Source organism: Lissotriton helveticus, chromosome 1_2, assembly GCF_964261635.1.
Source record: "Lissotriton helveticus chromosome 1_2, aLisHel1.1, whole genome shotgun sequence".
Classification (NCBI taxonomy): domain Eukaryota; kingdom Metazoa; phylum Chordata; class Amphibia; order Caudata; family Salamandridae; genus Lissotriton; species Lissotriton helveticus.
In genome coordinates, this window is record NC_136058.1 from 59541446 (window position 1) to 59568512 (window position 27067).

At 46.5% G+C, this 27067-nt stretch overlaps 1 protein-coding gene across 2 annotated transcripts in view; it reads left to right on the forward strand.

The window, feature by feature from the left end:
• ANKRD13C (ankyrin repeat domain 13C) overlaps positions 1–27067 on the forward strand; it is a 394963-nt gene that overhangs the window by 126315 nt on the left and 241581 nt on the right. For both annotated transcript variants that reach the window (XM_078668732.1, XM_078668741.1), the window contains exon 7: positions 19892–20036. In XM_078668732.1, coding sequence (XP_078524858.1) covers positions 19892–20036 — 145 coding nt within the window. The remainder of the gene's footprint in view (positions 1–19891; positions 20037–27067) is intronic.

Consider the following 27067-nt stretch of genomic DNA (forward strand, 5'->3'; position numbering starts at 1 on the left):
AGTTCAAATAACCACTTCCCTTTAAATCCTAAGGATCTTTGGAATATTCCTCTATCATATATGTTTGATCCGTTAACCCCTATGGATTTAAATGATTGACTGAAACTAACCTCCCAACAAAAAATCCCAACTCGGGACAAAATGTTTACATTTTCTTCTTTGGTTGAGGGTGTTATGCCTGCGCCAGTGTCCCACCATGATTCTACCTTGTGGGATGATGTGAAGACAATAACTAATAATAACATAAATGCTGTGGAGGACCCTTGGTTTAGTGATGTACTCCAAAACTGCTATGAACAATATAATGATTTTGTTGTTTATGGCAAAGATGGAGAAAACGTTATTCAAGGGAATACGGGATCCATGTATAAACTAAATCTTAAATCTGACTTAGATCAGTGGTGTGGAGACAACCCTTGCACATTTAGAGATATAAATATTCCCGCTGTTGATGTGGTAACAAATTGTAGAGAAAATAGGGTAGATGGGTGTGACCTAGCTCATCCAATAGAGAAATCATTACAGGGAAATGAAGGCAATCGGGTGGAGGCTAGATGTTTCTATTTAATTTCTTGGAATATAGCCGGCCTTGGACGAAGATTAGAGGATCCTGTCTGGTTAAATTATATTGAATCTTTTGACATTGCCTGCTTCCAGGAGACATGGAGTACTGTGGATCAGAGTCTGGATGGATTTCAAATGTTTAATGTTTGTCCAATACCATCGCAAGCAGGGAGAGCTAAGGGTGGGCTTATGACAGCTATCTCTGTAAAAAATAACCTAAGACATGTGACCCGAGTGGTGGAATCACCTTGGTACCAATTACTTATGATCAAGGACTTATTTCCGGTAACCCTTCTTCTTGTAAATTGGTACTACAATATATTTGATCCCCATGTAACCGTAGTTATTGATAACCTACAGGAAGAGATTGCTAAGGTGACAAACAGGGTCTTCCCTCTTCTAATTATATGGTTAGGTGATTTTAACTGTGAGTTATGCAAGTTTAGCGAATCTAGGGTGTGCGGTTTGATGGATTTAACTGACCAACCTATGGCTCATTTTACCCATTCAAAACAAGGGGAGGCTCTAAATAGTATTGTCATGAATAATGATTTATGCATCTTGGATACGTCTAGCTTTTCTGGTGCATTGAATATACCCACTTTTCAAGGTACAGGGGGCAGAATGAGTGTAATTGATTTTGCTATGGTGTCTAGGGGTTACTCTCATTTTCTGAAAGATTTTAGAATTGAGGCGAACCCAGCTTGTGACCATAACCCCCTAACTTTGAGTTTTAACCTGGTTCTCGAAGAACCAGTTTGTGGAACAACCTATAGTATATAGCCAAAACCAGGGTGTCACTTTAAGGTGGGAAAAAGTAAATGTGAGGCAACTTGAAGTGGATGTCTTTAAGGAAAATCAGGATAAAATAGAAATTTGTCTGACAACTATATCCGATCCAGACCACATAATTGAGAATTTTGAATTGTTATTGGGAAATGTTGCTTCACACCTTGTAAAGACAGGGGGGAAGAAACAAGATCGTGGGCCTAAATGGTTTGATGCAGAATGTTCTTCTGCTCAAACACATTTAACAAAGGCATTATGCCAAGACCCACGTGATAGAGGTCTGGTTAGATCTGCTAGGAAAAGATATAGGGAGGTACTGAGTAACAGAAAAAATGATCTAAGGACCAAGGCATGGGAAGACTTGGAAAAAGCGGTTGATCTAAGGGATAATAGGCTCTTTTGGGAGATAATAAATAGGCCTTTTTTAAAATCGTGGGAAGATAATACTATTCGAGTGCATATACCTGAAGACTCCTGGGTAGCTCACTACAGTAAATTTTTTAACCCATATGAGATATTGTTGATAGCTACCACGGGTGAGGGTGATTATAATTTTAATATAGAATCAGCAAAATCACTTAGTGATTCATTAATGCTTTCAGAGGTAAAGTTGGCTTTGACCAAGGGGGCTGCCTTAAAGGCCCCAGGCCCTGATGCAGTACCCTTGGATCTTTTCAAACATAATTTGGAGGTCTGGTCCCCATTACTTTAGAATGTTTCTAAGGCAATAATCCTGGGGTCCATTCCGACCTCTTGGAAAGAGGCAGTTGTGGTACCTATTTTTAAAAAGGGTGATAAGTCTGACCCACGCTGCTATAGGCCAATATCATTAATAGACGCGTCATGTAAGTTAATGGGTAGGGTGATATTGGCTCGCCTTGAAACATGGGCAGAGTCAGCGGGGGTTATTGTAGAATCCCAATATGGTTTTAGAAGAGGGAAAGGAACCACTGAACAGTGTTTAAATTTAGCACTGATTATGGGCAAGTACATGGGTGCCAAGAATAGTTCTATCCATTTGGCATTCATGGACTTGTCCAGTGCTTTCGATACGGTATGTAGGGGTAAATTGTGGCGGATGATGGAGTCTATGGGGTTTGAGGAGCCTTTGGTTACTCTGCTCCGCAGGCTTCACGCTGCCACAACGGTGAGAATTAGATATGGCCCTGGGGGAGAGAACACTAGACCTATATTATCTACTGAAGGTGTCCGCCAGGGATGTATTTTAGCCCCCTTTTTAGGTCTCGGCTAAAGACGCGCGGAAGCGCGTCTCCGCCGAGATCTTATGTCACCGAGCGTGCTTCCCAGGAGACACTCCTGGCCGCGCGCAGGCGAATCTAAACTGGCACGCGCATTAGTACGAGCGCTGCGCGAGGCTCCCACACAACACACGCATACATAGAAACAGAAGCGCTCACGTACGCACATACATACAGAACCCCCCACTCATATACACACACACACACACACACACACACACACACACACACACACACACACACGCGCGCACCGGCCCCCCCTCTCCCCTTTAACTTACTGTGGTAATCTGGGGGACTCCGCTCTCCGCACCGGCAGGGAGAGTTGACGCTGCGGCTCCTATCCCGGGACTCCCTCTTGGTCAAGGGAGCCCCGCAACACGCGTGCAACGTCCTGTTGTCGGCCCCGGGGCTCTCCACGCTCGCAGGAGCCCCGGGCCGCTCCACGCATTTCCTCCGCCTGCCTCCTCTTCCGGTCCGGACGCGGCTCCGCCCCCGTCACAGGCGACCTTGCCTGACTTCCGGTGCGGCCGCGGCGGAATTCCGGGGGCAGTAAGAGTTATTGTATATTTGGCTGCTAAATGAAAGCGTGTCCATCTGCCACTGACATTTCTTTCAAAGTCCAAGTGTCTTAGCTTTTGATGCTCTGAGAGTGTTCTTAATTTCTCTGAAACAGATCTCCAGCATTTGTTTTCGGTAATGAAATATGTTTGATAATTCGATACATTATTGTAAAAAGGCATATGGAGTCTATGGTTGTCATCCCCATTACAGTTTCTGCGCAACCTACATTATTTACGTTCCCTGGACTTTAAACTGTTATATGCTGTAGAAAGATTTTCTAGTTAAGCATCTTTTTATGTGTTTTCTTTTCAATTCTTGTGTAAATTCTATGTTCGTGGTCTGTCCAAGCGCATGGGGCACGTGGTAAAGATTTCATCTAGGTGATGGTAGGGAAAGGGAGGTTTTTAGTAGAGCCTGATTTTATTGTAGATAAATATATTGTATTAGCATCTTTGCAACTGAACACATTTGCTCCTGTATATCTTTAATTGTGTAAGATCCCTAAATGAAATCTGGTCATTTACTCTTCCTCTCACAGATGTTCAGATGTTACAACTTTATCAGTTCGTGATTTTCTTTTGCACATCTTTAGTTCCCATTTACTTTAAAATACATCTTACTTTTGATAATAGTTAATTTAATTATAGTTATTCTTGGTGTAGTCTTTGGGTTATTGCAGTAATAACTCTTTGCTTTCGGTTTCCATTATTCAACAGTATTAAAAAAGAGGAGTTGAGAGGGGTGGGCAACTTGAAGATGAGGAAAAGGACAGAGGTAGTCTATTGTGAATATTTTAAATTTTCTGTTTTGTCAAAAAGAAATGTCATGAGCAATGCCAATTGCTCTACCTTTAATGATGCCGAGACCATTGCATTGCAAATGCTTGTTATTTCTGGTTTACATCAACGGACTAGAAAGTTTTTTGTTAGAAACTGGTGCTGATTTCCCTCAGATAAATGGCAAAAGAATTCCAATGTTGTCCTATGCAGATGAAACTGTCCTAATGACCCTTACTCCCAATAGCATGCAGACTTGCCTGAATGCCTTTGACATGTTTATGGGAAACTTAGATCTTGGGGTCAATTTTACTAAATCTTTTGCCATGACTTGTGGTCCGAAAAGTGTTAAAAACCGCAAGTACATGGTGAGGGACTCAAATATAGAGAAAGTTGACAACTTCAATTATCTGGGAAACCTTTTTAATAAAAAATTGAACTGGGAACCTCTGATAGTAGCCCGGATTCAAAAGGTTACACAATCAATTGAAGCTCTTTTTCGCTTTGTTAGTAAATTAGGACAACGACGTATAGCTGAAATAATAACTTTGTATAAGGCTAAATGTGTCTCTGCTATGACCTATGGTGCTGGTGTCTGGGGGTCACAAAATTGTGAAAAGCTACAGATTATGGAGAATAAATTTATAAAACGTCTCTTATCTGTCCCATCAAGCACATCAAATATTTTTTGTCATGGGGAGGTTGGTATTGAGTTGGCAAGTGACATTATAAAAGTAGCGCCATTAGTATTGTGGTCTAAGGTTTGGCAGTCTGAGGAATTGAAACTGACAAAAGATATTCTACAAGACTGCCTTAAACTTGAGTACTATAGGGAAATTCCATGGCTTCGCTATGTCAGAGATACCCTTTATAAAATTGGGTTAGGAAACATGTTTACAAATCCTGGCATGATCAATAAGGATGCTAAGTTAACCATCAAAAACGCCTAAAGTTCTAGTTTGGGTTCCTTAAGGAACAGTGAATATGTATTACGTGTTCGGGGAAAACTAGTGCGACCCTTTTATTTATCATATATTATGAATACGCAATGGCGTTTCTATTTGACAAGGTTTCGCCTTGGTACTCTACACTTCCTTTCTGCCTTTCCAAAGCAGGGGGGTGGAGTGAGAAGTTACCTTGTTGCCCCTGTAATAATAAGGTTTCGCAAAACACCCTGCATCTTATTCTTTTTTGCACTTTGTATAAGGTCCCAAGAAATATTTTTATTAGACCATTACTATTATCCTTTGGATCGTGCTATTATAAAGAAGGATATGAACATTTATTATCTTTGTCAACTGCAAACATCTGTAATGCTGTACTGAGTTTTATTAGATCAGCTCTTGTGATTAGAAACCGTTATTGAATGTTTATGAAATTCAGAATTATGTAAATATGTACCATGGTTTTATTGTAGTTGGTGTTTTTATACTGATGTATACTTTTATGATTTCTTTGTGAAATCGAAATAAAGTTTATGAAATGAAAAAAAATGAGAATTGGTGCTGAGCACATAGCCTATTTGTTAAAAAAAAACAGTTAAAAAATGTTTTATAAAGCGCTCGTTCACTGATTGGCTTCATGGCGCTGGATCTAGGAGGTGCTAGTGCTGAATCGGTAACAGTTATTCATAGGCCTGGGTGTAAAGCCAGGTTTTGAGAGATTTTCTAAATTTCAGTTACTCTGAACTAGACCTGATTTCCAAGGGGATGGAATTCCACAGTCTGGGTGCTAGCGTTGCAAACCTACTTCCCCCTTGTCTCTTCAGCTTGAAGGTAGGGACTGCCAGAAGTTAGAGATGAGCCGAGCGAAGTTGGCGTGAGGGGGGAGTACTGTGTGATCAGGCTGTCTATAAATCCAGGGCCCTTGCCTTGCAGGGACTTAAACACAAGACAACCAACCTTGAAGGCGCATCGTTGGGGAATGGGAAGCCAATGTAGCTTCCTAAGAAGGGGAGAGGCATAATGCCACTTAGTTGGTTGATAAATCAATCTGGCTGCTTGGTTCTGGACCATCTGCAAAAAACAGGAAGAAATCACTGAGCCTACGTGAGTTTTCAGGGATAGATCGTTCGATATTGTAACACCAAAGCTCTTGGTCGATGCAGAGGGGGTACGGGAGGGTCCTAGTTCAGTTGGCCAATAGTGTGGGCCCCAAAAATTCTGACTCCCACCTGTCAAGACTAGTTCAGTCTTCCCTAGATTGAATTTTAGATGATTTCAATCCATCCAGTGAGATGTAAACTGCATAGTGGACTGGAAATGAGAGACAGATTGGGGCGAGTTGTCAATTGTAAAGAGCAGTTGCAGGTCGTCCGCATAGTTGAAAGTGATCACTTTCCTTTCCTTTAGAGACCTGATCAGTAGGACAAGATAGATCTTGAACAAGTGTGGGGAAAGCGAGGAGCCCTGTGGCACCCAAAATGTGGATTTTAGCTTGGGGGCCATAAACTGGCCTAGACGGACTGCCTGGGAACGATTTTCCAGGAACAAGCAAATCCAGTCAAGAGCTGCGCCCTGAATGCCAGCATTCCTGACACGGTCCACCAGGATGTCCTGGTCGACCGTGTCAAAAGCGGCCGATAGATCTAACAACACCAGGGCCTGGGGAGTGCCTCTGTCAGTCTTCTCCCGTAAGGATTCCAGTACAGCTGTGATTACTTACTCTGTGAAATGGGCAGGGCGAAAACCCGCTTGGTGTGGGTCGAGGAAATTTGTTTGTTCCATATGGTTGGACAGACATTTTGCCACATGGGCCTCTAGTACCTTGGCCAGGTACGGGAGCAGGGAAATAGACGCTGTCAAATTACCCCCCTGAGGGTCCGCTCCAGGCTTCTTCAGGAGGGAAATCACCACTGCTTCTTTGAAAGCCTCAGGTACACAGCTTTGGGATAAAGAATTGTTCAGGAGGGCAAGGACTGGATGTCGATAGCAGGAAAGCAATCGGGAGAACAAGGGTTCCTGAACCTAGAAGAGGTATTGCCCTGAGTAGTGTGTTTAGGGATACTGCCTTTAATAGAAGATATTTTTTCTATGAAAAAAATATTCAGCGATTCACAGAGAGCTTGGGATGGAGTGGGCTTAATCAAGACTCTATCTGGATTGGACAGTTCGTCGACAATTGTAAAGATTTTCTTGGTTTAGTTATTAGCGGTTAGGTTTCTGGAGGAGAAATGGGCAGCTTTAGCATTTAAAATGCATTTTTTGTATTCCCTCATGGCCTTTAAGTAAGTAAGTTTGTCTTTTAGTAAGTAGTTCTGCCTCCATTTCCTTTCCGATTGTCGAAGGGCACGCTTTTGTAATTGTAATTCAGGGGAGAACCACCTCTGAGCCTCGCGGGGGTGGGTCAGTCTTATTTGTTTCAGTGGGGCATGTTTATTGCTGGCTTCGAGTAGCCAGGCTGAGATGGATTCCTCCTGAAGGTTAGTATCAGGTGTACAATTAGGGACAGTGATTGCCAGTGATGTAAAAAAATCGTTTTTGTCAATGGCATTCCATTTCCTGATCCAACCCCCCCTATTAGTAGGTGGTTTGCCTGTGTTAGGATTCTGTAGGGTGAATTTAATCAGATGATGGTCTGACCAAACACACTGTAGAATTGACAGTGTAGGTACTACCAAATGAATGCTCCAGATTTGGTCCAGAATGTGCCCCTTCATGTGTGTAGCTGAGGAGACCTGTTGAACAAAGTTCAGGTTGCTTAATAGTTCGGTCATCTCAGTAGAGTGTGGCCCTCCCTGTGTATCATTAGCCCAGTAATTAAAATCGCCTATCAGCAGAATTCTGACGTGGTTAGTTGCCAAATTTGCGATTTGTTCACCCAAGGAGTGAGGAAATAGGGGCATGTACTGTGGCGGCCGGTAAAGTAGAACACATATGAGTGGGGCAGAGTCGGATTCAAGTTTAATAACAGTGTTATCCACTGAGGTAAGACAGAGTGGGGTAAGAGCAGTGAATTTGAGCTCCTGGTGGATAACTCCCCCACCCATTTTACCTGGCGGTCAGTTGGTGTGAAGAATATAATATTCATTAGGTATTGCTGCCCGTATGTCGGGTGAGGAGTCAGGGGTAAGCCAAGTCTTTGTTAGGAAAAGAATGTCCGGCTTTTCTGAGTCTAAGAGTGTGAAAATTTCGAGCTGATGCCTAACGAGGTAGCGTGTATTCAGATAGTAAATTGAGAGAGTCGAGCTCTCGTGTTTTTGATAAAGCAAAGCAGAGTGGCATAGAGGCTGAGTGACTTCTGGGAACGATGTTCGTGGTAACAGGATTGTGTAGTGTAGAAGACTAGCTCTAACAATAGGGTTGAGTTGGTGTGAAGCAGAGTGAAGCCGTCTCAGTTCTGAGGACGAGTACAGGCAGGGTTTGGCATAATGGCTGGGCCCTAGGCACAGAGGGGCGCGGACGGGCGCAGACGGCCTTGCCTTTGGCGCGTCGCCGGTGCGCCCGCTGCGCTTGTCCGCCGTGCTCCCGCGTCATAGCTGGCAGTTATGCCTTAAGCTCCGCCCACGCCCTTCGTGATTGGTCTCTGCCCGAGGGAAGGACCGGAAGGCTAAGGCAACCAAGAGCCTGACTCGGCACTAGCGCTGTTCGTGGGTGATTAGTAATTTTAGCACCATCAAATTCATGCAGTTCAACAAGGCAAGTAACAATTCTTAAAATCATCAATTTTTAAAAAATGTTGCAGTAAGGGATTTACTGTTTACCGGTAGCAGCCTCTTCATAGAGTGCCCGCTCCGCGTTGCCGCCGACAGTTATGCATTAAGCTCCGCCCACGCCCTTCGTGATTGGTTTCTGCCCGGAGGGAAGGACCGGAAGGCTAAGGCAGCTAAGAGCCTGACTCGGCACTAGCGCGGTTTGTGGGTGATTAGTAATCTTAGCACCATCAAATTCATGCAGTTCAACAAGGCAAGTAACAATTTTAAAATCATCAATTTTTAAAAAAATGTTGCAGTAAGGGATTCACTGTTTACCGGTAGCAGCCTCTTCCTCTTCCTCTTCCTCTTTCAGGGTGTCAAAAGCCATTTGACAGCTAACTGTCCAGTTTACCTTTTTAGGGATTTTCTTGGAGGTGAGTTCTGGGAAGGGAGCCACAATTGACCCATATCCCTTCACAAACCTCCTGTAGTACCCATTCAAGCCAAGGAATGCCCTGACTTGGGTCTGGGTTGGTGGAGCTGCCCAGCTCATGATAGCCTAGATCTTGGGCTGTATGGGTTGTATCTGAAAGAGACACGTTAGTGATAGATTGCTTACCTTAGAATAACCCCAGGCGTCTGGCTGGATCTCAAAGTTTTTCTGCTTGGCAGTACCTCTGCGTGCCAGTAGGTGGCGTCCTGCGGCTCTGCGTCCGTCACTGGCGTCGTAGACGCCGAGATGACGTCACAGAGAGTACTTAGGCGCCTCCCATGCTCGCTGACGTCAGTTCTTTCTTTTTCCGTGCCGAAAGCGCAGATCCTGATTGAGCACGTACCACGGTAATTTTTTTACCTCTTTTTTTTAGACTTTTTGTCTCCTTTTCTTGTCTCCTGGTGCATGTAGGCATGCCCACCTTTAAGTCTTGTGGGTCGTACCACCGTAATATGTCGGTGGTGGACCCCCATGATGCCTGCCTCTACTGCCTGGAGCATGACCATGACTCCCGGGATTTTCGGGACTGCCGTGCCATGGCCCCGCAGGCCTTACGGGAGAGGCGCCGGAAGTTGCTGGAGGTCCGGCACTCCTCTCACCACCGCTCTGGGTCTAGGGGCCCTTGGCAGGACTGGAGCTGTCGCTCCTCGGACTATAAGTCTTCACCTTCAGATTTCGGTAAGCGACTCCATAAAAAGAAGTTGAAGAAGCACGTTCGCTCTCCAACGCCCCTCCGTCGTTCCCCGGAGGCGGACTTGGGGGACAGGGGCTCTGCCCTGCGGCGACTCCGGAGCCTGGGAGTCCTCGGCCTACCTGCTATACCCGGGTCCGTCGGCGACTCCCAAACAGGTGCAAGAGTTTCTTGCTGCCATGGACCGCCTGTTTAGGCCTCGGATTCCAGTCGGCACGCCTGCGGGCCCCGCAGTCCCGTGTACCGATCCTGTTGGCCCGACGGCACCGCCTCTGGTGCCAACCCTAGCCACTGGATCCAGCGCCCTCGGCTCCAGCGCCTCATGGTGCAGCACTGCTGGCTCTGGCCCCGGCACTGCCCTTGGCTTGGGCCCCAGCGCCACCACAGGCGCCACACTGGGTGCTTTTTATTCCTCCCCTGCCCCGCCTCCCGGACCATTTTGTTCCGTCCTGAGATCCATGTTGGGATGCGGTTCCGGTGCGGCCCCTGCTGGCGCCGCTAGCGGTGCCGCTTCCGGCGCCGCTGACCCCCCTCTCTGGCTCCGGCCCTGCCACCGCGGCCGGCTCCTTCTACCCCGGAGCCAGGCGAGGACTGGGACGGCTCCGAGGACCCCCTTGCCGGGCAGTGTGACTCCGAGCAGGATTGGGTGGATGACCTTAAAGATGCGGGAGAACTTGATGTGTCTTCTGACCAGGGGTTTGCCTCACCTCCGCCTACTATGGAGGAATGAATGTAATGGGAAACCCAATCTACCCTTGAGGGCTTGGGCAAATCAAATAAACGGGTAAAAAGCGCCTTCAAGGGATTTATTTAGAATACTCTGTTCTATTGCTTTTTATATATATTTTTAACTGCAAGAATTATTGATAAACTCGTCAGAGATATTGTTCAAATGTCTTATCTAAGAAATATTTTTGTTCCTTGTGAGGACATAAGAACTAATGAACCAATCACAAAACAATAAATATTCAAAACACGAGTATATATAGAAAAAAGTTTTATCTTTTGAAATGTATCAAGTGTACTACACAGTTATACAAACAATGTGACAAAAGGAAAATAAATACAATTGTATAATCCTTCAATATCACTATTGTAAACACTTCTTTTCATTGCGCATTATTTTCCAGAAGAGAGTGCAAGTGTTGACGTTTCGGTCTCATTGCATTTGTCCATGAGACCGTCTTCAGGACTATCATAAATTGTTGACCCCTGAATGGTGTTTCCAAAGATTCAAGAATTATAGAATACAATTGATACGTATATGTCAAATCGATCGTCGTTCTATAACTCTACTTTGTTTAAAGTGAATAATCATTAAAAGATACAGGTAAGTGAACTCTAGTGCTTTTTGGACGGTGTAATTAAATTTCCAATCCCCAGCGACTTCTCAATTGAAGGAGTTTATTCTGTTAAGTTTTGTAGCGCAGCGAAAATTCGGTGCTTCCTATACTATGGTGCTGTGTCGGGCCACGGAAGCTCTCTATCTCGACCTCCCTACGGTGGCCATTAAGACCAACCTCCTTACGGAGGTGCTCCAGGCTGCGTCTACGTCTTCGGAGCCGCCGCTCCCGTTCAATGAGGCCCTTTTCGAAGTCCTCTTGGATACTTGGTTGCGGCTGGCTTCTGGGGCACCGGTGGATAAAACGTCACTAGGCGTCATCGCCCGGCGCCTGGTGATCTCGCCTTCTTGACCACTCACCCCACGCCTGAGAGCCTGGTCATTCAGGCCTCGACATTGCAGAGTGCCTTTCCCTCTGCTTCGCCGGACAAGGACTCTAAGAGGCTGGACCAATATGGCAAGAGGTTGTTCTCCTCTGCCAGTTTGGGGTTGAGGTCTGTTAATACCACCTGCTTATTGGGCCGTAACTCCCACGCAATGTGGGATTCGGTGACAGAGGTTCTGCCTCAGTGTTCTGAGGAGGTCCAGGCTGTCCTTTCCCAAGCGATTGCGGAGGGTAAGTATGCGGCGTAGTTTGCCATCAGGTGTGGTTTGGACACCGCTGATTCGTTGGGCAGGGCGATTTCCACGACGGTGGCATTGCAGCGCCACGTCTGGTTGCGTTCCACTGGGTTCTCACCCCATGTCCAGAGCTCGCTCATGGACATGCCTTTGATGGCTCCCGTCTCTTTGGCGACAAGGCGGGCAATGCCCTGGAGCACTTTAAACTCGCGCTCCACAGCCAAGTCTTTGGGTCTTTCCACAAAGGCCCCTGCCACGTCTGGGTATCAATCCTTTTGTGGCCAGGGTAAGGGCTCCAAAACACGCTCTTCCACTAATCCCTTGCAGAACCAGCCCCAGCGTGGCCGTGGCTGTGGCTTCCGCAGGGGCGGGTCTGGTAACCAGCGAGCGGGTTTGTCCACCTCCACCCCCGCTGCTTACGCCTCTAAGACTTCCTAATGCGAGGTTCAGGGAGCACCCCACGCCGGTGGGTGGCAGGGTACCTCACCACCTCCACCACTGGCGCGCAATTACCTCGGACAAGTGGGTGCTGCAGATAATCTGTCACGGTTACTCGCTCCCCTTTCTGTCCTCCCCTCTAGCCATGCCACCTCAGTACCACTGCATGTCGGGGGATCATTTGGCTCTTCTCCGTCAGGAAGTTAGGACCCTCTTGGCCAAGGGAGCCATCGAGCGCGTTCCCGGTCAGGAAGTATGGAGTGGCTGTTATTCCCACTACTTCCTGGTCCCCAAGAAGGACAAGGGGGGCCTGCGCCCCATCTTGGACCTCCGGGACGTCAATCCCTTCCTCCCGAAGGTGAAGTTCAAGATGCTCCCTCTGGATCAGCTCCTGGCTGCCTTGGACCCTGGAGACTGGATGGTGGCGTTGGACCTATTTCCACATCCCCGTCCTGCCGGCCCACTGGCGCTACCTGTGGTTCACGGTAGGCCAGGAGCATTTTCAGTTTGCCGTGCTCCCCTTCGGCCTTACTAGTGCCCCTCAGGTGTTCACGAAGGTGATGGCGGTGGTTGCAGCTCATCTGCGCAGGCCAGGTGTCAGTCTTTCCCTACCTACACAACTAGCTGTTGAAGGCAGGCTCGCCCCAGGGAAGTCGTCCCCCCACCTCAGACTACGGAAGACCTCCTGCACTTGCTGGGGTTCTTCATCAATGTGCCGAAGTCACACCTGAGTCCCTCTCAGAAGCTCCCCTTCATCGGAGCAGATCTGGATTTGACACTGTTTTGGGTCTATCCTCCTGAGCAGCGAGTCCGGGATAGTCAGGCTATGATTCCGCTCTTTCAGCCTCTATCCCGGGTTTCAGTCAGGATGACCCTTTGACTTCTGGGCCTGATGGCCTCCAGAATCCTGCTGCTGGCACATGCAAGGTGGCATATGCGGGCTCTGCAGTGGGACCTGAAGTTCCAGTTAGCCCGGCACCAGGGCAACCTGTCCGATCACGTCCAGATTGCAGTGGTGGCTCACGAATCGTGATTGGGTCAGTGGCAGATCCCTCTCCCTTCCCCAACCGGAGCACACGGTGGTGACGGATGCATCCCTCCTGGGATGGAGAGGCCACATGGGAGAGAAGGCGATCAGAGGCCTCTGGTCTCCTGCGAAGTACCGGCTCCATATCAACTTTCTGGAGCTGCGGGTGATCCGGCTTGCACTGAAGGCATTCCTTCACTCTGTCCAAGGAAGTGTAGTGCAGGTGTTCACGGACAACACCACCGCCATGTGGTATTGCAAAAAACAGGACGGGGTGGGGTAGTGGACCCTATGTCAGGAGGCTCTGCGCCTCAGGACATGGCTGGAATATCAAGGCATTACCTTGGTGGTTCAACACCTGGCAGGTTCTCTGAACGCCAGGGCAGACGAACTCAGCCGCCGGTGCATGGTGGATCACGAATGGCGTCTGAACTCGGACGTGGCACAAGGTCTCTTTCTGCAGTGGGGAGAGCCTTGGTTAGATCTATTCGCAAAAGAAGAGAACGCGCAGCATCATCGGTTCTGCGCGTTGGAATTTCCAAGGCGCCACTCGCTCGGCGACGCTTTTCGTCACGAGTGGAGCTGCCATCTATTGTACGCCTTTCCGCCTATACCACATCTGCCCGAGTGCTGAAGATCAGGCGCGACCGGGCCCAAGTCATTCTTGTGGCTCTGGACTAGGCTTGAAGAGTTTGGTATCCCGAGCTACTCAGTATGAGCATCGACCCACCCCACCCCGATCCGTCTGCCTCTTCGAGAGGATCTTCTGTTGCAGCAGCAGGGGACTGTCCTCCACCCGAACCTGTCCAGCCTCCATCTCCATGCTTGGAGATTGAGCGGCGACAGTTGACACCTTTCGATCTTCCTCCCGAAGTCTGTGATGTCATTCTGGCAGCCAGGCGTCCCTCCACCAAAACAGTGTACGCCTATAGGTGGAACAGATGTGTGGCATGGTGTACAGCTAAGACTGTGGATCCCCTTTCTGCCCTGCTTTCTGAGGTTCTTCTGTTCCTTCTCTCTTTGGCCCAGCCGGGCTCTGCTCTGGGCACTATCAAAGTTTATCTTTCGGCCATCTCTGCCTTTCTACGGCTTCCAGATCAGCCTTCTCTGTTTAAGTCCCTGGTTGTTAACCGTTTCCTTAAAGGCATTATTCATACGTTTCCGCCTGTGCCTTTCATAATGCCTCAGTGGGACTTAAATCGTGTCTTGACTTTTCTAATGTGCGCTCCCTTTGAGCCCCTTCATATCTGTCCCTTACGTCTTCTTACTCTCAAGACGGCTTTCCTGGTAGCTATCATCTCTGCCAGGAGAGTGAGTGAGCTTCAGGCTCTTTCTTCCAAACCTCCTTTCCTTTCTGTTCATCCGGACAAGGTGGGTCTCAGGACCCGTCCTTCTTTCTTGCCTTCCACATCGGGCAGACCATCACTTTGCCCACCTTCTTTCCTCCTCCCCATCCTTCCAGGGAAGAAGAGAGACTCTACCATCTGGACCTAAAACGTGCGCTTGCTTTATATCTGCAGCGTACACAGCAGTTCCGGGTGGATGATCAACTCTTTGTTGGCTACGTGGGCGCCAAGAAGGGTCGTGCGGTGCACAAACGGACCATCTCCAGGTGGGTCGTTCTGTGCATCAAAGCATGTTACTCCTTGGCCAAGAAGGAGCCTCCTGTGGGGCTGCATGCACATTCGACCAGGGCAACAGCAGCCACTACTGCCTTGGGACGCGGTCTCCCCCTGCAGGATATCTGTCAGGCAGCTAGGTGGACCTCGCTGCACACGTTTACCAAACACTATTGCCTTGACAGTCTGGTCCAGAGGGACGGCTTCTTTGGCCGTTCTGTGCTCCGTGACTTTCTGGTGTAATCCTGCTCGCAGAACCACCACCGGGGTTGGTATTGCTGGGGTATCTATTCTAAGGTAAGGAATCTATCACTAACGTGTCTCTTTCATATGCACAAGTTACTTACTTGTGTAACGATATATCTGTAAGAGACATTAGTTAGTGATAGATTCCTTACCGCCCCACCCATCCTCTGTGTTCTGCGAACTGGTTACTAGGGTTGTCATCCGCCTTTTAAGGCCTTAGTTTTATGCACCAATTGTCAGTTTCTTGCATGGCTCTGCATTTCGGCGCGGAATAGTTGTGTACAGAACTGATGTTCGCGCGCATGGGTGGCTCCTAAGTACTCTCCGTGACGTCATCTCGGTGCCTACGACGCCAGTGAAAGACGTGGAGCCTCAGGACGCCACCTACTGCGGCACAGAGGTACTGCTAAGCAGAAAAAACTTTTCCTGATCCAGCCTGACGCCTGGGGTTATTCTAAGGTAAGGAATCTATCACTAACTAATGTCTCTTACAGATATATCGTTACACAAGTAAGTAACTTGTGCCCTTGGCCTCCACCAACAAAGTGGCCCGGGTGCACCACAGTTCCCTGCCCTATGATAGTTAGGCCTGCAGGGCTTTTAAAACCTTCCCACGGTGGATCAGGTGATCCTGCCAGGTAGAGCTAAAGACAGCAATATCATCTAGATAAGCTGCACTAAATATGCATATGCAGATTTGCAGTCGGTTTCTGGGGGTCTCCTTCAGGACATTGGGTCATAGGGGCCAAGGTTGAAAGGGTTCAAAGTGCCACCAGCAGTTACTCGTTACCTGCCCTGGTGCGTCTGGGTGCAGAGGAACTGGTCAGGTTGGTAGCTGTGCGCGCTACACCCGTGGAAAGAGGGGGGGCACCTGGATACAGGCTGCAGATGAGGGCAAGGCAAGGAGCTCCCAATGGGGGGCTCTAGGTTACAAGTGTCCTGGGGACAGGGGGCACAGCCGATTCATCGGTATCAGAGTTGGAACGCTGGGGTGTAGAGTAGAAAAGTCTTCTAAGCTCTGTGCATCCTAGGGCCTTGAGCTTGTCGGTCTTCTCCGATTGAGGGTGCAAAATCAGGACAGCTGGGCAACTCTGGACATGGGTCTCTGTTGATGTCCCTTGACAGCTGATTAGTCTTCCTGCAGTAGGAGTCCAGATTGGACTCTAACAAACTCAGTTTGCTGCAAGGGGTCTGGTACCCAGAGTATTGGTTATGTGCCCCTCTGGTTGGTCCTGGTGTCCTCGGACTTGGTGGGGGGACAGCTCTGACCTTCAGGAGCTCAGGGCCCTTTTCTGGGGGTGGGAATGCTGCGTCTGGTTGACCAGGGAGCAGCAACTTCATAGACAGGACTTAGCGTCTTTGGCACGAATGGACTGCAAGGGAGTAGCTCCTCTACTTCAAGGGAGATTGTGAATATTTGCGAACAGCTGGCAGTCTCCTAGCGTTCTTGGAAGCGGGTCAGCTGCAAGAAGAGTTGCTGGTCACTATTGTGGTGACTTGGTGCAGGCAGGATTTGGCTCCAAATTTCACAGCAGTCTTCAGTTCTCACTTTTATTGCGGCTCTTTGTCCTCTCTTCTTTATCCGTCAAATCAAAGTACCTGGTGTCAGGGGTGCCCCCTAAATACTCAATTTAGGGGTGTTACGGGAATCGACGGGTAGTAGCCAATGGGCTACTTACCTTTATGGTGTCTACGCCCTCTATATGACCACTTCCAGTGGGAAGTGGCCATAACCCAGACCCAGAGAGCCTAATTCTGCCAAAACAAAGATGGTGGAATTCTAAAAATTCTGTTAACATCAGGTAGCCCACCTTAGGGGTGATACTAGCTTGAGAGGGTAACATGCCTCCTGACTAGTTAATTTTCCCACCTGTCCTGGTGCTTAATGGGCCTAGGGCAGGAGGTTGCATTTCTCCTGTCTGGGGAAGCCTCGGGTTGCGTTCCAAGGTGGCAGAGGCCTTTGAAACTTCCTGCCTTGATATGCTGATCATTTAGCACCTCTGGCAGAACTTGTTTCTGCCATCAGATAGCGTGGTCTCTCACCAGCAAGAGGTCCGTAACCTTCAAACACTAGTCAGCCTGCACACTAGTATTTAGTAGATTTTCAGGGGGCACCTCTAAGGTGCCCTCTGGGTGCATGTATTACTAAATTCATCACTGGAATCAGTGTGGGTTTATTAATATGAGATGTTTGAAACCAAAGCACTCTCGTTTTAGTGAATCCATCATATAGTTGGAAAACTCGTATTTACCAGTGTCCAGCACATGCATCTAAAATGGCTTTCCCGTTCACTTGCAATATCTAAGAATCAACTTAGACATCACAGGGGCATAACTGCTCATGTAGATATGTCTTCACATGTATTATAGTGCACCCTGTATTAGGGGTGACTTACCTATACGGCATGCACTATCTGTAGGCATGGCACAAAGGAGGTGTGCCATGTCATGTCTTCATTTTTCTCTGCACCACGGCCTGCAGCCTGTAATGGCTGTTTGCATGTTGCTGCTGAGGAGTCACTTAAGGTGGCAGAATACATGCTACAGCCCTTAGGGACCCTCTTAAGCCTCATGGCCCTTGGTACCAGGGGCATCATTTACTAGGGACTTACAAGGGGTGCTAAATGTATTTCCAATTGGGGGAACAATTGCACAGTTTTAGGCAATGATCTGGTAATGTGGGCCTGGGTAGCAGGAACCAGTGAACCTCTGTCAAAATTGCATCAGATACCAGGCAAAAAGTGTGGGTGACCATCAAGTTAAACGCCAGAACTCCTTCAACTCATCGAGATCCATAGAAGTCGAAGGACTAGCTCTAGAGTGGAATTTAAGTCTGGCATGGTTGTCTCTCTAATACTGTTGACCATACAAATTAATCTAGTCCACAATCTCATCCAAAAATACATCAGCCATAAACAACTGAAAGAAATGTATAGGCAAAAGGTTTTAGGTATTTGACTCTACATCCTGCATCACCACTAAAGGCAGGGCAACCCAGAGGTCAGCACTTCCAATGGGAAGCCTTTCAGCCCCAGGCTGCAATCCAGATTCCTCTTGCTGCACTCTCTGCACTAATGTCCTCCTCTAAAAGAGGCACTTTCTCCCCACTGTTAGTGGCTTCCTCATCCGATGATTCCTCTTGTACAGAAAATTCACCGCCAGAATCTTGGACTTTGTCCTCTGCTTCTGATGCAGAGTCAGTCTCAGAACCATGGTCAGAGGAAGAGTCTAAAAGCAAACCAATAACCTGCTGAATGGTCAACCTGTGGTTAGCCATAACCCTTGCTAATAAAACTAGCACAACAAATAAGTGAATAACAACCAACACTGTGTAAAATAAGTAATAAAACAGTGGCTTTATCAAACGGAAAGTAAAACTACTGACATATATAGTAATCTGAAAAGAGAAGTCAATCAGTACAAAGCATACAAAGACCTGTATCCTCGAAAACAATACCCCTCACTTACCAGAGACAGCAAGACTTAAAAACAACTGCACCTACTCTGCGTAGACAGCAAGCGCCAAACAAGTCCCACTGGAAAAAAAAAACACATTGTGAATATTCTATACTGCCTTGTGATGTGTAATCATTGTTACTTTGAAAGACAATCAAACTTATACAAGATTATACAAACAGGCCAAGGATACACATTAGATGAAAGGATTACAAAATGAGCTGCTTACCTACCACAACTCCACAAACTACAGATATCCCAAATTTATATATAATATCAGTCAAAAGGCACAGATTTTCCCCCAAAAGGAGGTGTGACAAAGGCAAAAATAGACATTTCAAGGTGAAAGCAAACCTTACCCCAGAAGCTGATCCCCCACCACATATATAACCTTACTCCCAATGACCCAAGTGTTTCCACCCACCCTGAGGCCCAGTCGACTCAAAATTCCTGAGGTTGTTCTCCACACCCCTGGGTTTAAAAGGCGCTTGGTTTTTGGATGCCTTAGTCTGTCAAAGACACAACGATTTTCACTGAATACTCCGTGTGTTTTGCTTTTCTTTTTCTGTGCTGCCATGATAAATGATAGTTATTTTGTAGAGTTAGGACATGAACACACACGCTTTCTTAAAGATGAATGAAAATACTGTCCTTTTTTTTCCCCTATCGAATAGCGAATCCGTATGCAATGTATCAGTGTTTTGCAACTAAAATACTATTGAAAAACATTGAAAAATTACTGATCCCCAAGTTGGTGTGGTAATACATTCGAAACTTGGAAGGGGGTCTCTTTGGAACCCTTTCCGCTTTTTGAATGTAAAATAATTAGTTTGTTGTGGGCCAAGTGACCACTTCCAACTCTCAAAGTTTTCAACAAATTTTTTTTTTTTTCATTTGCAGCCTATTTTCCTTTTAAGTAAAACGGGCTGCATTTAAAAAAGAAAAAGTTTATTTTATTGAAATGCGATCAGACTTGGTTGTCAGCTGACATTAGCAGGGCACTATCCCTGTGATGTTCACCACTCTTAAGTGAGGAAGATACCAATATTTGTGAGGTAGGTTGGCTTGTGAATCAGAATTTAGCTGAACCAACTTAGCGCATTGTTCATTTTGCTAAATTCTTTACTGGTCGCAAATTGCAATTGATGATTTATCCAGTCTTATAGGTCCTTTCCAATTCCATTTCCAGGAATGTGTTTTGCACTTACAGATTAATGTGTTGCTGCACAATGGTGTTGGTAATGTTTTATGCTTGTGAACTGTTGCATTACCTGATTAGACTGAAGACCATCTAGTGTTTATGATTCATACGTGTTTAAAAGTTATGGTCTCAAAAACATTTTCAGATTTTACAGTGGTATATCCTACTTTTGCAGACTTGACACAACTCTCATAGATTTCACTGATATGAAGTGCCAACGAGGAGATTTAAGTTTTATCTTTAACGGAGATGCAGTACCATCGGAATCTTTTGTGGTTTTGGATAATGAACAAAAAGTTTATCAACGAATACATCATGAGGTAAGTTCTACATGGCTAGTATATTCTGGCTGTTTTTGGTTTTGATATGCATATAGGTGACCTAAAAAGTATAGGTGCCTTTCTTTTGCAAATCTTTTTTTCTCCATCTCTTGGCATGATCGGAAACTTATTCTCTAAGCTGTTTTACCCAAATACCTGCACAGTCTGTAACACTCATTCACGCATGCATGCAGAGTGTGGCCATTGCCATTTCCATAACACAGGTGAACACCCTCACAAATTCACTATTTTCTGTTGAGCCTATGGCCTGAAACCACCTGTGTTGTACTTTGCCATTTCGTACCTCAGACTCTGCATTGCTCTATTGACTTCTCTGGTTCTGCGTTCTACTGTCCGTAATTGGCAGCAACCAATGCTAGTTCTGCGAATTTTTATGTAAAATAACTTTCTCATGCAAAATTGTGTGATGCTATTTATGATCAGCTCTCCCTTCAGCCACCTCCTGCTGTACAGAGCATGTATGATTTCATACTGCAGACTTGTTCAACTTAATTTTGAAGAAGAGTTCAAAGGGAAGTATAGCGACTTGAAAATATACAGTGCCGAGTTCCTCTCCAAATAGTGTAGAAAGGTATTTGTAGAGTTCAGGGATGGGTGGCGTTTTTGAGGTGATAAGGGGTTTTTAGGGTTATGGGGTGGGTAGTATTCACGAGTGGGGAGTATTTGTTTAAGGCTCAGGGAGGGTGAAGTTTAGGGCTCAAGAGGGTTTTAAGGAATGGGTGGGATTTAGGTGTAGAAAGGGGTTTTCAGGGTTGATGAATGAGTGTATTTAGGTGTAGCTGAGGGTTTTAGGTTTCAGAGATGGGTAGAGTTTAGAAGTAGAAAGTTGGGATGGGTGGAATGTAGGGGGTCGGTAATGAGGGTAGTCGAGGTGTAATGCAAGGTTTTAAAGAGCAGGGATGTATGGTGTTTAGGGGTTGTGAGAAGGTCAGGTATGGATTATATTTAGGGGTGGCGGGGGGTCAACAAACTTAATAGCATCGAAAGTAATTGTTTGACATTGTAAAAAATATAAATCTGAAATGTCCCCTGAAGTAAAGCACTGAAATAATTACCTCTGGCGAAAATGTTTCTGAAGGAAAGACCTGCATTTACGTCTTAAAAAAATAAGCATGCAAAAGCCAAACACGACAAAAAGGGCATTCTATGAATTGGTTTCTATGAAATGGTAAATGCCATTCATCCAGCAAATTTTTATTAAACAGTTTAGGCTAAATGTTTTCTCAGTAACTGTATTCCACGAAACCATTTTTCAATGAAACTGTATACAACCGTCCAATACAGTGGTCAAGAGTACTGTAGGTAACTACTAAATCAACAAGTTCCAGACCGCTGTGTTAAGTCTTTTATAAAAAAGAATTACATTCTAACTATGCAAATCTAGCCACCTAACATGAGGATAAGATGGGGCTTTTTTGCTCGTCAGGGGAAGTGATCAACATGGCTCAAGATTTCAAAGCAACACATCTACATCGTCCTGAGTTGCGCTGATACATGATATGAATGAAGCCATTATCAGGACTCTTACAAGTTCCCATCCAATGTTGTTCAAAATGTGTTAATCTGCCTGTTTTTCTGCTAATAATCTTACACCGTTAAGGTCCAGCAGAGAAGTATCCTTACTCCAGTATTGGAACTTTCATAGATTCTCATGCCTGAATCATTCCCCGTCGACGAGACGGGAGTCTGCGGTATATAAAAAAGCAATGCTTAGCAGTATAGCAAACTGAAAAGAGGCCTAGGCCCATTTCCCTTTTGCAACCCATAGCCTTTGTTATGTAAAAAAGGCTCAAACTTTTCCCTGAACCAATCAGAGCTCCTCACCCACTAGAACACTCCTGAGAGAACCTTTTGCCCCTCAGATTTTCTACCACACGTTGTGCTAGGGAGTCTCCTTTGAGCTCTGCTCAAACTCTTCAATTAAACTAATTTTGACTGGGATTTGAGATTCTCTCATTTTCTAGTTTCTTTTTATTTGAAATTCCTTATTCCTCTACAATATCTGAGGAGAAGAAAGCATTATTTAGAGCTTGTGCTACCTGCTCTAAAAAAGGCTTTATACAGATGACCCTCATAAAGACTGCATATACTGCCTCTATCCAGACCATCAGACAAAGTTGTAAGGTATGTCGAACCTTTTCAAGTAAAACCTTGAGGGATCGTGAGGGAAGGCTTTTACTTTGGCTGCAGAAGGTTAAAGCCAGGAAGGAGATCCTCTCAAGTGAGAGTGAGGAGGAGTCATCTTCGTCTAAGAGATCTAAAAAAAGAAGCAGATCTCCTCAGGCGCATGCCTCAGGTGAGAGACCTGAGAAGGCCCCAAAAAGGACCACCCCAGGGTCTTCAGGGCGCAGTCCCTCAAAATCTCCTTCAGGTAAACCTAAGGGGAAGAAAGGTTCTGGTGAAACAGGTGGAAAAAACTGCCTGAGAGCCTTCAAAATCTTCTCCAAGAGTCAAAATTACCATCAAAAAGACTTCCTCTACACCTTCTGAGGAGAAAGTGAAAGGATCTGCACTGTCGACGGGATCGTCGACGAGGAAGATGTCATCGTTGATGACAAAAGCATCATCATAGTCGACGAAACAGGAGGTAAAGACTATGGAAAAGACATCGTCGACACTTTCACCGTCGACGGCGGTATCGACGACGAGTTCATAGTCGACGACGGCTTCGACGACCTTGGCTTGATCTACATCGTCGACGGGAGCGTCGACGACGGGAGCGGCGACGAAGACAGCGTCAACGGTAACTACAACGTCGATAAAATGGTCGGCGACGGGGATCTCGTCGAAGGGCTCGTCGACGAGAGAAAAAACCCCAGAAAAAAGGTTGTCATCCTGGAAAAGGACAATAACGCCAGAGGTTACATCTCCAAGCAAGGTGTCTCCATTAGTCCCTTCTCACCTTCTGGAAGAGGAAGATTCAGAGGACGAGGATGAAGGTGGTCGTTTTGGATATGCGAGTAGTCCTTCGCAATTAAAAGTAAAATACCAGGAGGACGAATATGGGGAGTTTCAAGGTCATCCCCAAGAACAGCAACAATATCGCCAACAACATCGTGAAGAGATGAGAAGTGTACCATCTTCTTTACTGAAAGACCTCCAGAGCATGTTGGACGATTATAGAAGAAGGTATCCGGCGCCTCAAACCTCTCAGGAAATCCCGGAGGTTACACCTCGACCTCGGTCTGTACCGGGTACACCAGTGCGAAGAAGGAATATCTTGCCTGAACACACTAATAGGTCTCCGCCACCAGCATCTCAACATGACCCAGACACCTCGGAGGATGACCACGAGGATGGAGAGATTGCAGAACCTAGTAGAGAATGGGATGACTATCTCATTCCTTCACCTTCACCTTCAACTCCTACGCCAAAGCCAGTAGATTCTCCACCAGAGGACATTGGTGGTTTTCATAACCTGATGGAAAGAGCCACTTAAAGATTTGCACTTACCATGTCGGAGGATAAAGCGGAATGCTTTCTATATGACTTTAAGGAACCCTATCGAAGATCTGTTTGGTCCTTACCTATTGTAAGTCATATTTGGGAGGAAGGCCTGAAGGTTATGGAAACACCAGCAACAGTGACTCCGGTTCTTGCCAGACTGGACAAGAAATATAAGGCGCCTACAGATGCTCCAGCGTGTCTTTTGGGTCATCCCAAACCAGATTCAGTGATTATGCAGGCAGCGCAGCTGAAATCAAGGAATCCATCTGCTCCAATTACGACACCTCCAGACATAGAGGGTAGACGGCTGGACAACACAGGAAAGAGGTTTTCCATAATGTCAGCTCTACTGGTACGAGCTGCTAATGCCCTCTCTATTCTAGGAAGGTATGATAGGCAAATGTGGTGCGACCTGTCGCTGTACATTAACTATGTTCCAGAACCAGAGAGACAAGAAGCCAGGAAAATTCTTCTGGAGGTTGAAAGGACTTCGGCGGAGGTCATAGACTGCGCTATGGATATAGCGACAACGGCGTTTAGGTCTATAGGAGGAGCAGCAGTTCTGCACAGACAAGGATGGCTAAGAGCAACGGCTTTTAGGCCTGAAGTTCAGAATAAGATCTTAGACCTCCCCTTCAATGGAGAAGATTTATTCGGTAAACATATCGATGACACTCTACAAAGTATCAAGAAAGATACGGATACTGCGAAAGCATTGGGAACTCTACAGTACAGGAAAGTTCCTTTTCTTGGCTCTAGAGGGAGAGGACAATCATCTTATGGAGGAGGATATCAGCAAGGGAGATATTCCTCTTATTCTGCCTCATCTCAGCCAGCAGTACACTCAGCGACAATCGGGAGGTTATACAAAGTCAATTTCCAGAGGAAAAGGAGGTCGTAAGGGGAAGGACAACACCCGACGACAATGACAACCTTCATCTTCCGGCTGCATCAACATTCCTAAGATCAAGTGTTCCCCTGGGTGGAAAGATTGCTCATTATTTTCAAAATTGGCAAAAGATAACAACGGACCAATGGGTCCTCAACGTTATTCGATTCGGCCACACCCTAGAATTTCTACAGACGCCCCCTTGTACACCACCGATGCATCAAAAAGCCAGCCATCTGCATCAACTCCAGAAGGAGATTCGGACAATGCTCTGAAAGGGAGCAATAGAACCGGTACCGAATGCCCAAATAAACAAGGGGTTTTACTCCCAATTTTTTCTGGTGAGGAAGAACATCCTCCAATGGCATCCTATTCTGGATCTCAGGTCCCTAAACACCTATCTCAAAAAGCAATCTTTCAGGAAGGTATCTCTTCATGACATCCTTTTGTTATTGAACCAGGAGATCATATGACCACTTTGGACCTACACGATGCGTATTTTCATGTACCTAACCATTCCGACACAGACAGTACCTTCAGTTCTTGGTAGCCGGAAGACATTATCAATTCAAAGTCCTGCCATTCGGCCTAAAGTCAGCATCACGAGTGTTCACAAAATGCCTGGCTTCAGTGGCAGCTGTGTTAAGGAAGCAAAAACATCAAATATTTCCGTACCTCGACGACTGGTTAGTCAAAGCACCATCGGAAGCACAAGCCAGGGCGTCAACAAAGGCCTGCATAGAATTGTTTGCCAAACTTGGTTTGACTCTACACGAAGGAAAATCAAACCTTCAACCGACAAAACTGATCACATTTCTGGGAGCAATACTGGACACGGACAGCAACAAGGCGTTTCCCTCCGAAGAAAGGCAACTGAGGATCGTATCTCTTTCAAAACGTTGTAAAAAGAAAGTATCTTTCAGTGCGCAAGTACAAATCCTTGCTAGGCATGATGTCATCCTGCATTCCCCTCGTGCCTCACTGCAGATTAAGAATGCGCCCGCTGCAAGAACAGATCGATCTTCAATGGCGTCAAGCGGAGGGATCCTTCGACGACACAGTCCAAGTGACACCAGTTATGGTTCAAGCAGCGACATGGTGGACACAAAAAGAAAATGTCTATCAATGTCTGTCATTTCTCTCAAGACCAGCTCCATTAGTGGTGACAACCGATGCGTCCCTGGAAGGATGGGGAGCTTTCCTTCAGGACCTGCAAGTCAGCGGTCGGTGGAAGGTACACGAGCCTCAATTACACATAAATCTGCTAGAACTCAGGGCGATCCGCCTCGCACTGCAAGCTTTCCTGCCACGAATACGGGGCTTGCCGGTGTTAGTAAGAACGGACAAGACTACGGCGATGCACTACTTAAACAAGCAGGGAGGAACAAGATCACTCTCCCCGTCTCAGGAGGCCAAGAGAATATGGGAATGGGCACTACGGCAAGGGATATCATTGACAGCAGAACATCTCCCGGGAGATCAGAACATCAAGGTGGATACTCTCAGCAGACTTAAATCGTCCTGCCACGAGTGGGAGCTGGACCAGGGGATCCTGGACAACATTTTTCAAAGGTGGGGGACACCAACAGTAAACCTTTGTGCCACAAGAGAGAACAGGAAATGCCGGTGCTTCACAAGCTGGCTTACCCAGAGGTAATCTTGGGGGAATGCATTTTCGATGGCATGGTCCGGCGTCTTTGCTTATGTTTTTCCTTCAATTCCTCTTCTGCCCCGGGTGCTTGTGAAGATCAAAAAAGAACCGTGCAGACTGATCCAGATAGACCCATGGTGGCCCAGACAACACTGGTTCATGGAACTCCTGCTGTTGTTGGAGGACCGTCCAGTTCGTCTCCGACCAATTCCATCGCTTCTGACAATGTCCCAGGGACAAGTGCTCCATCCGGACCCGAAATCCTTTTGATTCGCGGCCTTTCTCCTGAACACTGTGAATTTAGTCATCTGAATATCTCAGACGTAGGAGAATCTTGTCCAAGGCTAGAGCGGATAGTACCAACAAAACCTACAGGATGAAATGGAAGAGGTTCGGTCAATTTTGTCAGAGGCATAACATTCACCCTCTTACTGCAGCACCTCATCAAATTATCCCATACATCTTACTTTTAGCCAAGTCAGGATTGTCTCATGCTTCAATCAAGGTGCATTTAGCTGCATTGTCTGGCTACAGGAGGTCTTCCTCAGGCCTGTCCTTATGGTCATCAAGGATCATCAAACAATTTATGGAGGGATTATTCAGGGTCTTTCCTCCAGTAAAGCCTCCACCACCACTCTGGAATCTCAACATAGTGCTGTCACAATTGATGAAACGACCTTTTGAGCCTATACACAGGGCGGACTTTAAGTTCCTGTCTTGGAAGGCTCTTCTCATTGCACTAACTACAGCTAGAAGAGCAGGAGACCTGTAGGTTCTCACAATTCAAGAGCCTTTCCTACAGTTTCAGGAAGACATTATTCTTAGGACTAATCCAAAGTTTATCCTAAGGTACCAACTGACTTTCATCTGAATGAGCCATTGGTGTTAAAGCGTTTCTTTCCTCAACCAACAACAGCGGCGGAAAGAGTGTTACACTCACTGGACGTTCAAAGATGTCTCAAGTTCTATTTAAAGGAAACCAGGAGCTTTCGCAAATCTTCACAGCTCTTCGTCGCTTTCAGC